We start from the raw sequence: 15,985 nt of genomic DNA on the forward strand, positions 1-15,985 counted from the left end.
TGGTTGAAAACCACTGATCTATACTGTATGAATTACCTGCCAGCTGGAGAATTATCTGGATAATTCTGGTGAATTCTCTTCCATAAGAAAACGTAAGGAGAGTTCCTTAACTACATTCAACCTGGCGTCCCTATTTTGCACATGAAAAGGCTAGTTTCCAAAAATTACTTTCTTTTTTAACTTCTGAAAATAGCAGACCTATTGAGCTCACAAATATGCGTCGGTTATTTGATCCAGTGAGGATTTGGCAACATTTTCACTGGAAATAATCGTAATCAAACCTGACTGAAATACATATTTTTGAGGGGAGCTAGCCCCATCTATGTCCAAAGTTTGTGCACAAACTTTGTCCTACACAAACATTAAAATGCCATTGACAGTGAATGGACAATTTTGAGTGTTTGTGTAAACACAAACATTGTGTAACACAAACATTGATGACAGAGGTGAGGACGCAAATTGTGATTGGCTGGAATGAGATGATTTATATTGATGATTCTATTTAATTTTTATCCCACGATTTTGTAACCCATTTTTTACCCCTGTGTCTGGGCTCTACACACCCTCCGCCAACCTAGTCCCCATATATTGGGGACATGGGGAGAGCAACGGACTTGAACTCATGCGAATTCCTTCATGCCTGAGTGTCCAAGTTGCTCCTTTACACCTGACAGGCAGGGGGGAGTTTCCCTGGTTGGACGTAGCAAGTGGAAGGAACACGTTAATGAGATGATGTATGATGATGTAGTTGTAACATGATAAGAACGGCCTCACTTCACACAGGTGTGATTTTTTGATTATGTAGTAAGTTAAACCATTGGAAGAAGCTGGCAGTGATGAGTGACAGGACTCATTGAGGCAACCGGTCAAGGCCCTCTTCTCATCAGCTACGCTTGACCACGAATGTTTCATTCCTGCAATGCATATCTGACTGAAGACTGATGTTATGCTCTTAGACATGCACACAACATTTTTTCCTATTAGAAAAACACGATGTGTTGACTGTTGAGAGAAAGAGAACGTTGTTTGACTTGGATCAGCGATCACAAGAAGGCCATTGAAAATTACAGGTGATGATAACTGATTTAGAGCTTTACTGAAAAATGTGCTACAGTAAAATGTAGATATAATTTTTTATATTAGGGATACAGTGTGTAGTGATCACTATTCACTAGACATATTTAACACTAGTGTTAAATATGTCTAGTGAATAGTGATCACTAGTGTTAAATAGCCATACAATTTTCATAGCTAATACAAAGCTGTCCCATCACAATTGCTGTTACTAGATAGCATAAGTATAGTATAGCACTCTATAACGTGTGTTGTTCTTGCTTACTGTAAATCGCTCTGGATTAGCTATCAGCTAAATCAGCTATTTTTGCCCACGATAAAGACATCATAATGTCATCATGTGTTATGGGGCACGGAATCAACACAATTCTAAGCAGAAAAAGAGAGAGACCAATAAGGGATAGAGAGGTGCGTAGGAAGCAAGGTAGAAGCTTAGTCTGTGGGAGTGACACAGTTGACGTCACCTTGACCTTTATACCTTATTCTGTTAAGCAGAGCTAATGCCACAGAGGACACCTGTTGTTGCTTTACCTGGAGCCAGCAGTCAAAAGAGAAATTAAGCTGTCAAAAACTGCAGCGTTGCTACTAATATGTTTGATGTTGTCCAGCAAAGCTGATATCTGACCATTACAGTCCAAAAGGTTGGTTCAAAAGTGGCTTTGGTTTGAAGAGATGAAGCTTTTGTATAAGTGTAGATCGTAAATTATGTGCCATCTAAGAATTGAATTTTTTTTGATAATGAAGCACTTGACATGTGATAATTTATTTGCAACAGCTTTTATTTTTAGCCTTTAATTCCCACATTTCCATTCATTGGCAAAGCAAAGAAAATGATCATATTGAAAATGGCACTTTAGTATTCACGAGAAGGCCACATAAAACCTACAATCACAACATATAACTGAATTTATGTAAAAATAAATAAATAAATACAATCTCAATGGTTTTCATAGATCAAGATATTAACAGCGTTACAAGGAATAAATAATTATTACAGTCACATTCTTCTAACATTCTATTGCGGTATTGATATTATAAATAATAGACAAAATAACTGCTACAGTGTGCGTTTCTGTCTTGCAACCGTATTACAAAGCTAAAGTCACGTTGCAACAGTAAAGCTAAAACACATTTCTCACAAGGCTGATGATAAGCATTAATTGTATTGAGCATTGCGTACTGATGTGACACTAAATGCCATCATCATATTACATAATTTCTACTGCACTGTAATTCATTCTCTTTTCTGTTTATTTTGACTTTTTTATTGTGTTCAAAAGTCCTTTTATAATGTGCTTCTTTAGTCATTGTGGTGGTTGTTGTTACGTAGTTGTATTGTATGTAAAACACTTTGAATTGCCTAGTTGTTGAAATGTGTGTACAAGTAAACCTGTCCCTTGCCCCATCATGTGTCCTAACTCCACACATGTCCTGGGCTTAAACGCTTGTAGATTATCCAACAAGCACGTGTGCTTTTGAGTTTAGAATAGATCAATGGTACCACTCTGAGTATTTAGTTTAGACAACACAACCACAACTTACACATACACTCTGTATTCTCTATACATTCTCTACTGTACTGTATATAGAAATGGCTTGTTCCTACTGGACATCTCAGTGTAAAGTATAAACTAAGAGTTTGACTGAATGTGTGTTTAAATCCATGAGACGTCACCTCAAACAGAACCTTAATCTGTCCTCTGATTGAGCTCACTGTCAGACACCTCACATGTCAGACAGTCTGTCTGCACGTAACCTCGCAGGCCAGACTCTTGTTTCACTCATCAGTCTGCACGCGATGCATTTGTAGTACCGTGGTAGCAGTGTACTTGTGTGCACATTACACACGCACACACACACACATAAACACACACGCACGCACGTCGCACGCATGTCGCACGCACACACACACACACACACACACACACACACACACACACACACACACACACACACACACACACACACACACACACACACACACACACACACACACACACACACACACACACACATCCTCCACATTTACTCACTAATTGTACCTTACATTCATCAGTTGTACAAAAATGACTTAGGTTATCCTTAAAAGTGCTTAATTTAAATCTTATTCCATTGATCATTTTGTGACAAGGCATATTTTTCAAAGGGTGGATGATATACTATACTGAGAAAAAACAGGGTTCCCGACACCTACTTCAGCTGATCACAAAACTGAGACAGACAGACAGACAGACAGACAGACAGACAGACAGACAGACAGACAGACAGACAGACAGACAGACAGACAGACAGACAGACAGACAGACAGACAGACAGACAGACAGACAGACAGTATATAGGCAGAGAATTGCACAGACAGTGACAGGCTACATGCTCATTCTAAGCATTGGGCAGGCGGCCCTCGCACTTCTCCAGAGATCGTTTGGAGGCTCCCCTACCAAAAACCTCGACATTGCTATCCAGCCAGGAGATAATGTTTCCGGGGAGGTAAGTTGTGCAGTTGGCCATGGCTTGGATCTCCACAGGCTTCAGACCCCTGTCCCAGATGTTCACTTGGCTTAGCTCGCCCACGAAAGCCTGACCAGCATCAAACCGCCCGCCCACCACATCCTGCAAAGGCCATGAGTGAGAAGCCATGAAACAATACATGATGTCATGCAGGGGTGGGAAATATTTTTTTCCCAAGGTGAAAAGGTGAGTTTGCCTTACAAAAATGTAATTTATTCAAGCTAAATTTCCAAGATTCAGCTCGCGGGCTGACTCTGGTCGGTTGTCTTTCTCTCTGGGTTTTTTTAATCATCTGACTTGCTCAAATAGCTATAAACCTTTCCAGGCTTCTAGGGCTTCACATTTAATAACAAAAGAAAACAAATGCAGTCACATAATCAGCTTTGCCGACAGCCTGTACAAAAAGGTAACCTCATATCACATCATGGGAAAGGCATATAGGAATATACTTGGGTTGGTGCAGATTCAGATAATACGTGGAAAGGAATATACAATCTTAGGAGTCTTGTTTAATATTTGTTTAGGTTCCATAGCAGCAGTCTACCAAACAGATGCTTCTGTGCACAGGTCTTCGTCAATGTTAGTATTTAATAATGTGGTTTGTATATTCCTTTAAACTTCAGACAGACCTCTGTCACTTTTGATTATGTACAATTTCCAAGCATATCTCAATATCCCAATTACAAAAAAAATACAATTATTTTTGACAAATTAAGATGAAGATGAAGATGAAGTGATGAGACACTACAGGGTTTCCTCACCTGCTCCTGGCCCAGGATGATGACTCCACCGGGTTTGATGGGGTGCCAGGCAGCCAAGCTGTCCCCAGTGCCCAGCTTCTCTCCGTCCTGGTAGGCATCCCACTGTCCGTCTCGCGTGGTCCAGGTGATGCAGAGGTGATGCCACCTCCCGTCTCGTACAGATAAAGGCAGCTGGGCTACCTGGAGTCATAGTAGGTTTTACTGAACAGTTGTGATGCAAGATTGTAGATCTGCTATTTTCATTGAGTGATATTATGTGATATATGTGATTATATTTATATAAGTATAAATGGGTATAGTATCTGTAATAACAAATGATTTCCTTTAATTTAGTTCACTGTATATAGCTCTGATTATACTTGAGACATGAATATAATGTAAGCTGTAAGAATAAACATTTGTTTTAACTCAAGCTAACATAATAATCTCAGCCAAAGTGTGTGTGTATGTGTACGATGTATGTGCAATGCATGCATGTGTTCATGTGTGACTAATACTAGTCTTGCCTTGTCATTGATGATCAACTCAATAGGGTTATTGCCCCACTCAATGAGCACAATTTCATTGGCCTGTCCTGGCACGCCATAAGAGAAGGGTGTCCCGATACCCGGGCTGGCCCTGGACTTGATCCACATACACAGGGTGAAGGCGTACATCTCTGGCAGACTCTTGGTCATGCGGCCATACAAGTAGTTTGTACGCTGGGGGAGGGACAGCTTGAACTGCTCTGGAGACTTGAAGTCTGTACCTGCAAGGTTCATACATACACGTAGGTACACAATTAAATCCTGAGAAAAAGTCATCAATAGCTTTTACAATTCCTGAATTATTTTTTATAGTATACGCATTTTATGTATTTTAACGTGTCCAAAACAGGGCCAGGGTTAATGTGGTTAATAAAGTCCTATCCTATCATATCCTATCCTGAGATATCATAGAAAGGTAGCATCATGTGACTATTGTCAAATTGGAAGCATCGTGCCTCTGGTTGTCATGGTAATACAGCCTCTCATGCACCTGGCACCAATCAAGCATCTTGAGCAACAGATGAACTGACCATCCAATGACGCTGATGGGCATATACCATTTAAAATGTAACTTCATGGATGATGATTTTTAGCTTTTGTTTGTACCAAACCCTTTTCTCTGTGACACAAAGGAATATTATTACCTTTCTCCCTAATGGATATTGTATTGAATTATTGTTTGTGAATGTACTGTGTGTGCTCCATGCTTCTGTATCTGTATCCATCCAACATCATTACTTTGTATTCTATGTATGATTCTGGACCCTAACCCTGTCCAAACTCTACCTTTCTCCAGTTCATTGATTCGGTCCACCAGTGCATTGAGAGTACTCTCCGTCTTCAGCCTGTAGGCAGATGTGGCATTGGAGAGCGTACTCTTCTCTTGCTCCAAGTTGTTGACCTTCCTCAGAAGCTCCAGCTCCAGCTCACCCAACCGGCGCTGCAGGAGGTTGCGGAGCTCGCTAGGGAAGGATGCGCCGGAATTGTTGGCACGTAACTGCTGTTGCTGAAAGGGAGGTGGGACAGATGTATATGAAGGTAGAATGCATCTGTCCCTAAAAGGTGGTATACTGTACGTGGTGGTGGTCAACTGTATTATATATCGGAGTATGATCCGTTTTTAGTTTTAAATTAACACAGACGATTTTACTGTGCAGGCACTTAGGCCTTAGGCCGAATACAGAAATATAATTCTTAATATTTTCAATATAGAACTACACACAATATAGGCTACTAAAGGTACATCTTAGAACTACATTCACAAAAGCAGCAACATATAAGCATAGAAAAGCTCCTTTCTGCTGGCTTCATCTCTGCTTTCTAAATAACCTGTCACAATTCCGTGAGAAATAGAGTTTTTTTTTTTTTTTTTATGTTTTTCTTTTGTGGGTTTCGCCTTTATTTAATATTTTTTATAGAGGAACAGACAGTAGGCTGACAGGAAATGGGGGAGAGGGATGGGGGAGTGACACACTGCCAGACTCGGACTACCGGCCAAGGTGCCTGGACCGCTGAGCCACGGCCCAGGCCACTATAGGCCGTTTTAATGAAAGAACACTTAAACACATGATTTATTAAACATTTTTCATTTTCATTACAAATCCCCCAACGCCCCACCCTCCCCAAGGTTCCAATTATCGTTGCAACAAGAGAAGACATTTCGTCAGTTAGTTCGACATCTTACAATATAATATTATAGGCTGACTTATTATAGACTTAACAATAAGAATGAAAGTAGAAGTACCGGTATCTATGTATACATACATATAGAAAATGTGTTGTGCTAATGTGCTTTGACCTTTTCTACAGCCTCTGCAAGCTCTCGCAATTGATATTTCCAACCCTAATATCGGAGGTAACCATTTCGATAACAGGATGTTTGGGAAAATTATTGTTCCAAGGCACTCCATATATACACATTGCAGTGCGTAAAGAAAAAGGAGGAGCCAGGCAGATTATACTTGGATTTGAGTTCTTGGAATGACATAAGTCCATCATTGAGTATGTTAATGCCACACCTTTGCCATTGATGGAATATAATGGGTCTTTGGCCTATGAGTAAACGATTGTTCCTAAATATTGGCGTATTCTTGTGCCATGGGTTTTATTATTATTATTATTATATTACTTTGGAAACATTTAGGCCTACCTAAAGTATATGGTTGAGACATCATGTCAATGTTAGGATATCTCTGAGCCCGTCCATATATACGAACATGGTGCAAATTAATAAAATATGAGTTAAATGGCATAACTTTGAGGATTTGGCACAGAGATAGGCTAGTAAGGCTACAATCAAGATAAACTCGAGATATGACAGACAGACAGACAGACAGACAGACAGACAGACAGACAGACAGACAGATAACATTTATATACAATTCAACCCCTATATTGTACAAGGAACCGGGTTTTACGCACGCCTATTGCTTGCCTTCATGGATGCATTTTGCACGCCTATAACCTGGCGCACGGGGTTGCGTCTTACCTCCAGGGTTTCCAGCCTGTCTTTGAGCCCCTTCATGGTTTTCCCAATATTGTCGATGGAATCATTTGGATCTCTTGGAACGTCCCCCATGGTGTTCTGGTTGTCTTTGCTCCACGAGCCCCTGTTGTCGTAGTTCCCGTCATCTGAAGCCGATGCGCAAAGGGACAGCTTGGTGGTTAATTCGTTGATGGCAACAAGCTGCTTGGCAATCGTTTCTTTCTGCTGTAGAATGGTCTCCCGTAGTTGCATTACAGTGTTCCTCAACTCCTCTTCTTGACTCCCGGCGCTCAGTTCAGGTAACAAAGTCACCGGGCAGCCGGCATCGCCACTGATGGGAATGGCTCGACATATGTATCGCTTTCCGTCGTCAGGTTGGCCGCGCACAAGTTGGTGACAGCACAGTGCACAAAAAAACATCAGTCCGTACAGGTGCGAAAACATACCGGCGGTAGAGTAAATGTCAGTTTTATTCAACTTAAACCTAACCCTGCCAGTTGCCACTATTTAATAATGATGAAATAGAGTCAAATTCTGATCTACACTCACTACCATCATGCTATGCACCTATTTACAAAGCAGCATCAGAAATCTAAATGGAGAATCGAACAGGGGAAGCACATCTAAAGCCGAATGGAAAGGTGCTATTCTTGGCGCAGTGCGCGCGGTGGTGGAACGGATCGAACGGCTCCCGTCGAGAAAGAGGATTAGACCCTTACCTAGAATTTACCGCTTACCTGAATGTGATCCTACAAGCTCCTGGATTGGTTGTAGTAGGTTGACGTCACCAACGTGTTGTGGGTTCGTTTCTACTTAAAAAAAGAGAACTCGGGGACAATACAATCAAATTATAAGGCTAGCCTAGTTGTCATTCTGGTCAAATATATTTTACTCAAGTTGCCCAGTCAAATTTGCAAATTGCATTAAAATACTGGAGAGTGGAGACTGAGTACTCTCTGGCTTTTAAAAATATATATTAAGTATTCAAAAGTCACCTATCCCCTAGCTTAGCTATAGCCTACATGCAATAAAAAGAAAATCAAGAGTATAGGCTACAAATTACAAAGTAGGCCTACAGCTCGCTGTGAAGTTGTTGCATTGAAATGTATAATAGCCTATTTCATAATGTAGTCTATTGTCCCCTACCTAGTGGAGTCAAAAGTACAATATTTGTCTTTGAATGTAGTGGTGAAACTTAAAGTCACAAGTATCCCAAAACCAAAATACAAATACTTAGGGGCACCATGGCTGAGTGCATGGTGCATGATGCACTGAAGCAGCCTCACAGCAGGTTCGATTCCCAAGCCTCACGCACCGAATCTCTTCGTTGTCACTCACCACTGTATAGAATAGATCCACTACAAATTACCCCACCCCAAATTTTAAATAAAATAAAATACAAATACAAAATACATATATATTCAAATAAAGCAGTTAGTTACTGTCCACCACTGACTAAATCCTACAGTGAACAGAGAACAGATATTCTCTGTCACTCTGTCAGGGTGATATAATAGGCCTGCACTTTCACAATTCACACACAGAGAGGGCACATTTTTGTAAATTATCCACGTGACGGCCACAGGATATTAAAATCCTGTTGAGTAAGAGGATTTTAATAAAGGCCAAAATCTGTGGAGTTGTGCAGTCATGATTAAGACTGTGGTGCAGGTGTACATTTTAGAGTTTGGGTTTGTGATTTCAGAGAACCAACAGGACCACACGTCAAGAAGTGGAGGAAAAACATTATACAGTTTGAGTCATCTTGAAGGTGCAGGGACACAGGGTGTGGTGGTAAATAATTAGCAGCTGCCTGTCTGGCTGTGAAATGTCAATACATCATGGTGCGTAGACCGGAAGCTGCTGCTGTGCTTTGAATATGGCTTCACCACATACTGTAGTTAAACAGGCAATTAATAAGGGATGTTCCATGAATGCAGGGTTATGAAGTAAGCAGGCAAATGGGCTCAGGGAGTAAGCACTGCAACTCATGCATGACTTAAAGCACATATATGCTTCAGTTTAAGGTTAATATGAAAAAGGAAATTGTAAAGTGAAAAGAGGTGTTAAAAGTGGACCTGGATTGCCTGAACCCAGGAGGGTTTTTTCTAAAGCCTGCACCAACCTTATTATTTGAAACAGGTGAAAGTGTGACCAATGGATTATATAATAATTATAATTGTGTAATCTTTAGAATTAAAATGATTTGCCATGTGCATTTCAAACATAATTATAAGGAATTTGATGAGGTGGGTGCATGCATAGTAGTACACTAAACACTAAACACCAACAAATATTATACATTAGGTTCACAGAAAATATGCATAAATAAAAAACAAAGAATAAAAACTAGAACAACTATAGCCTTTGACCATACAAAGACATGCAAGACATGCAAAGGCATATTGCTAATTATAGGCATGCGCCGCGTCTCTATTGCAGACTTATCAAAAGCACAGTACCACACTGTAAAATCATGGGTGTAAATTGTATTCTGAAAGTAAGGACCAATTAGTAGCCTGTGCACTTTCAGAGTGCATCATGCAGGCTACAGATGACTAATCTAATGGACAGATAAGTGGTATGGAACATCAGAGAATACCCAATCCTCCCTCCCATGTCTCAGAGTGGACCTCTCATACAACTGCTAATGAAATGAATATGATACCACAATACACTCAAACAAATATATTTCAGCAGCTCCCCATTACTTAGTTGTCCTGAAAAGGGGAAGGACAGACAAAGAGAGAGAGAGAGAGAGAGAGAGAGAGAGAGAGAGAGAGAGAGAGAGAGAGAGAGAGAGAGAGAGAGAGAGAGAGAGAGAGAGAGAGAGAGAGGGCATAGACGAGCATTGTGGCATTCATTGAAAAAAGAAAATCACTCTCCCTTTGCCTGCATGTCTATTCACACTGAAAGCACCTGTGAATGAGAGAGATGGAGTGAGGTGAGGTCCATTAGTAGCCTAAGGAAGCCATGTGGACAGGAGAGTCCATCAATATTATAAAAAGCACACATAGAAAGTCCAAATATTATTAAGTAAAATTTCAGAATGGTAGACCTCAGGCCTCAGGCCTGAGGCCTACGGTCCTACCATTGCGTGACACATCTATATGCACGAAATGTTTATGTTCACAGGCTTCTGTGTGGCCTAGAGGGCATCTGCATGTTCAACATCATACCTCTTACACCATGTGTCCTTTGGTAATCCGGGCCATATACATTTAATTCACCCACTGAAACATCCTAATTACGTCACCATCGACAGCCAGTTATAACCCGACATTGACACATATCTTCATTAGTCACCATCAACATATATAGGCTATACCTCCGAGCAATGAGTCTACGCACATTCGTACGAGTACGACCAGTATATTGCGCGCTCTGCTTGCGCAAATAACAATGCAGTCCTGTGGATGCCATACTTATAAGCAGTTCATTTCAGCTGAATATTGCCAGATTTATAGGCCCACAAACCGACAGTTAAATAAATGTAACATGTGCTCAGGCTGAGCACCATCTTGTGGAAGTTGTGGCAGCCCCATGCAATTAAGCAACAACAATGGTCAGTGCAGTAAATAAATAGTCAATATCATATGATATGATATATATATATGCATGAAAAATAGTGTTATAGGCTACATGCAGTGGGGGGAAACTGACAATTTCCTCACAAATAAAAGAACAAAGAATAAATGTAAATTTTGGAATATGGTGGGAACTATTAGGCAAAAAGTAAGCTAAATTGTAGAATTTGTAGTAGCCAGCTGTAAATGTAAATGTAAATCTAAAAAATAAATAGAAAGAAAATGCCCAGAGTTGAGTTCTCAGGGAGGTACTTTAAAGACTGTGTGCCCTTCAACCCCATGCACAAGGCCACTGGCCTGCTCCAATCAATAAACCTCTCCATCAAACAAGTGATGGAAAAAATAGTCTATGAACAGGTTGAAATGTATCTTGCCACAAAAAAACGAATGTATGAATTCCAATCTGGCTTCAGAACATCCCACTCCACTGCATGCCTCCTCTATTTGAGCGATCACATCAAACAAGAGGTGGATGCTGGCAAATACTGCGGCATGGTCATGCTGTTATGTTAAGTTAAGTTATCGTGTGTTAAGTTATCACACGAAAAGATGAAATTACCTACCTAGGTTCCACCCTGGAGGCAAATGTTTCCGGTGATAAAATGGCCACCAACGTAATCAAAAAAGTCAAACAAAGAACAAGATTCCTATACAGGATCTCCTCACTGGTCAACAAACAACACCTTGAAGACCCTTGCAGGAGCCCTCGTAGGCCTACAAGGTTTCTTCGACTATGCATGCACCTCCTGAAACCACAGTCACAGCACCTCTAAGGCCCTTAAAACAAGGCTCCAGACTTCCCAAAACAAACTGGTCAGGCTACTACTTGGGCTCACTCCCCGAACCCACCTCACCCCTGCCCACTTTGACAGGCTGGAATGGCTTAGGGTTGACGACAAAGTTCAGCATCTTGCAATGGGTCTGGTCCACAAGATTCGATAGACCACCAAGATACCCATGTATACCTGTCTAAATGCTTCCTTAATGTCAGAGTTCAACAAACCATGTGCAACCCAGATTCGGCACAAACAAGGGACTAAAATAAAGGGACGTAAAATCTGAATCCCCCCACCCCTTTTTATTTATTTATTTATTTATTTATTTATTTATTTATTTATTTATTTATTTATTTATTTATTTATTTATTTATTTATTTATTTATTTATTTATTTATTTATTTATTTATTATACTGAGATAGCGTCTCTCCCCACCTTTGTTACTTGTTTTTCAAGTTCGGATGCCGCCCGCTTTGTAGGCAATTGCCAATATTGTCGGGAACTAGTAACTTTCAAACTGATGGTGATTGGTGAAAGACAACAACCATTAATCGAGAGTCGAGACCTAATACAAACGACTTTTAAAGAGCGGTATTCCTTTTGCCACCAAAGCGGCGCATAGGATACGGGCAGCGGCGCGCAGATACCCGCAAACCTGCTCGCCTACCACTACCAACATCCCTGGAGGTAGAAGACCATCGAAAACGATGGTCTTATAACCTATTGATTTGACTGTGTATCCTTCCACGGGTACTAGAATAAGTGTTTCTTATGAATATGGTTTAATTTGGCATTTTTTACTTTTTAATAAAACGTATGTATTAATAAATACATTTTATGAAGTCAATGTGTACATTTTTGCATTAAGTAAAATATTATAAAATGTAGGCGGAGTGATCTAGCGGTGAATCATGTTACTCTATGTGGTGAATGTTCAGCGCGGCGAATGACACAGACAGTTGCATCCTGTCGGTGGGACTTGGTAAGTCTGAATGGGATGCATGTATTATGAAGTTAAAGCTTAAATATACGCCTGTTTAATGTCCCCTTTGCATGCATTGAAAGAATTAACAATATTTTTTTGTGAGAAAGGGTGATTTTATATATATGTTTTATTTTTTTATGATTTAAACTGAGTTTAGGGGTTGCGCGAGCGCTTTCTTTCTTTGGGAATGCTAGCTCGTTAGCTTAGCTAAGGTGCTAATTCTTGGGTGTTTGAGACCAGAGCGAATTGTCCCTGGTTTGTTTTGCTTTGAAGAGTGCATCGTCGCTTATTTAACGGAACCACAGAAACCGGCAAGGCCAGCTTTTGAAGTTAGGAGTCCAGTTATTTAACTGATATTTTGCAGCGTGTTATGGACAGAATGTGCTAGCTGATGCTTTAAGCATAAGCAGTGATGTCATAAATAAGCGCCATTCGCTCAAGCGGCATGCGTTTGTTGTCGCATTTTGTAGTGTTTACAAAACAAAGGTGGTGTGTGATGAATTGAATTGATACTCACCCAATAAATGCTCTATATTCTGACCATAGCTATAGAATGTTTCTTCAGTAACAGGGGTCTCCCTGTCTCCAGCTTTTTAGTAATCAGAAATCACTCATAACAATACATAAAATATAACATGTTATGGCATTGATACAAATTGACGATCTTGTCTAAGTTTAGATATATTATTAATAGAATAGAATAGCACCTGTAAGTGTGTCAATTGTTTTTTTTCTTCTTCCTGGTGTGCAGTGTATATGAAGTTCTTGTGAGACTGGTGCAGACTACCTGTAGTCTGCCCGCTGCCCCATCGCAGCCATGTCTCTTCCAGCTGGCACCATGGCCTTTGTGCCCACCCCTAGTCCCACCGTGGTGGACCAAACCACGCTGATGAAGAAGTACCTGCAGTTCGTGGCAGCTCTCACGGATACCAACACACGTGAGTTTATCAATTTTACAATGTGCTTCTAAAATAGGTGCAGTGCTAATGTTTTTGGAGTTTATTGAGGTAGAGTTGCCAACCGTCCCTTGAAGGAATTGTCCCTTAACTGCAAAAGGGTATACACACATCTTACAAGTTCAAACAGCTCATATACAACACAAATACTATAATACAGGTTGTAACCACTTAAACCCTTGAGACTTAGTAAATTGTACATGAGTTGTAGTTTGTACACCAAATCGCTTGGCCAAAAATAGCGGATCTATATCTAATGTGACGTGTTGTGAGCTTGTAGATCTGCTATGTTTGGCTAATGTTCCCCCCAGAAAATGGATGCTGGGGTTCGAGTGGTTTTATAAATAAAAGACTACTGCCATTATCTGCCTGGTTCCTTTTAAACGACCGGCGTCCAAGTCGACTTTGCCTATTAAACGCTCAGGCTACTATTTGGAAACATACCGTAATATATGGTATAAAAACTGTACATATACAGTGAGTTTGCACTGATTATTTTATTATATTATTATATCTTTCATGCATGCACACACTCACTAAATGCTAACATCTCAGCCTAATATCGGCATTCTGTAATATGCACAAACGTACCAAAATCAGTTTGAAACTTGAACAGATTTATAGCAAACAGATAGACCCAATACATTCTCAATACAATACAGGAATGTCTAGTTTATGGATATGTGTAGCTAACTAGCTATGCTCAGCAGGGGGCAATGTGATGAGAGCGATACGCTTTAGTCCAGATGAAAGGTACGTGTGTGTGTGAGAGCGAGTGTCTGTGTGTCTGTCTTGGATGGATGTACCTTTCAATCAATCTGGGCGCTGTAAGTAAAACTGATAAGATCTGAGAGCCCCCACACACTGCTGAGCAAAGCAAGGTTGCCAGGAGCATTGGAGCCGTATCATTAGCTGTGGTAATTAACGAGCACGCTTCATGTCCTTCCAACATCCAGCCGACGAGACCAAGCTGAAGATGATGCAGGAGGTCAGCGAGAACTTTGAGGTGAGTTTGATGAATAGTTCTCTCCCCACCCTGTAATGGCAGACAAGTCATTTTTCATTAATCTCTCCACCCGAGTTTGATCGCAATGATGGATTTCTACGCATTGATAAATTTGAGAGTTGTATGGAGATCGGATCTTTAAAGGTTACCTGAAAGTGTTGTGAAAGCCAATGAAAATGAGGAGGAGGTTGTATGGTGGTAGATCAAAGTAACCCCAGGCAGCGCAATGTAAAGATGACAGTGAAAATTCAGTATTTGTCTCTGTGACCTTGGCAGGTAGTATAATCTATAATATAGTTGGCAGGTAGTATAATATAATCAGTCAGTCTGTTCCAGACTTTAAAGCGCTGCTGGCCCACAATGCAGAAGCATAGTTGGATATCCATTTGTCCTGATTGGCTGAGAAGCATGCACATGCACACATTGTAGCGAACAAGTGCCCTCGTACCTGCTCCACTGCCTTTACAGGACAGCTCAAACACTTCCTGATCGGATTTTAAAATGAATTGACAGTGAAAACAGAATACCGGTATATGCAGTTTATGTGAGAGGGACTATTTAAGTAAAATGAACTGCAAATTTCAGTTGCAAACCAAGCGCTGGTTGTAGCATATCACAGATTACAAATTCAATTCAATTCAATTCAAAGGGCTTTATTGGCATGAGAAAACATACGTTTAAATTGCCAAAGCAGAAAGCGCAATACAATCAAAACAAAAAACTATGTACATTTGATAGATCAATTTCTATGTACCAAGATCACTCGGTGCAGGAATATACACATTGATTAGTCTTTAGGGTGGTTGTGTTCCATTTGATATCCTTCTCATATCACAGCAACTCACAAATCTTGCTGCTGTGTCTGCACATTGTTGTACTTCGCCCAGCAGATATGGGAGTTTTTTGTCATTGGTCATGTTTTCAAAATCTGTGTGTGGTTGTAATCTGTGGGAAGTATGTGTCTCTGATGTCTTGGTACAATGGACAGATGGTTAGGAAGTGTAGCTCGGTTTCCACTTCATTTTGTGTGCAGTGGATGCATAGTTTGGGTCGGTCACGGTGCTCAGGTATTCTGACACTGTGTATTCTCTGTTTAGGGCCAGATAGCATTCTAGTTTACTCTGCTTTTGTGTTGCTTCTTTCCAATGTGTCAGATATTCTTCCTTTTGCTGTTTTATAATTTGGTTTAGTCCAGGGCCAGCTGGCTGAGGGGGCATCTCTCTAGAGTTTTGCTGTGTGTGAGTGCCTTGTTATGGAGTGCATCTAGGTCACTTTCTTTTAGGTGGTTGTAGAAAGTTAAGTGCTCTCTTTTTTATTTT

At 40.5% G+C, this 15,985-nt stretch overlaps 2 protein-coding genes across 2 annotated transcripts in view; one reads left to right on the forward strand and one right to left on the reverse strand.

The window, feature by feature from the left end:
- Window positions 1–3,453: 3,453 nt before the first annotated feature.
- Window positions 3,454–7,799, reverse strand: nptx2b (neuronal pentraxin IIb; the record flags this gene model as incomplete). The annotated part of the gene is made up of 5 exons (XM_080788443.1): window positions 3,454–3,684; window positions 4,344–4,523; window positions 4,850–5,091; window positions 5,657–5,876; window positions 7,359–7,799. 5 exons carry the CDS (start codon window positions 7,797–7,799, stop codon window positions 3,454–3,456), a joined length of 1,314 nt encoding a protein of 437 aa, XP_080644569.1.
- Window positions 7,800–12,684: 4,885 nt separating this feature from the next.
- The window catches only part of trrap (transformation/transcription domain-associated protein), a 118,946-nt gene continuing 115,645 nt past the window's right edge, over window positions 12,685–15,985 (forward strand). Inside the window, 3 exon segments of the mRNA XM_080788451.1 lie at window positions 12,685–12,701; window positions 13,456–13,642; window positions 14,617–14,666. Of these exon segments, the coding sequence (XP_080644577.1) occupies window positions 13,522–13,642; window positions 14,617–14,666 (171 nt within the window). The 5' untranslated portion in view covers window positions 12,685–12,701; window positions 13,456–13,521.

Source organism: Protomyctophum bolini (genome assembly GCF_963924005.1).
Source record: "Protomyctophum bolini genome assembly, chromosome: 18".
Classification (NCBI taxonomy): Eukaryota; Metazoa; Chordata; class Actinopteri; order Myctophiformes; family Myctophidae; genus Protomyctophum; species Protomyctophum bolini.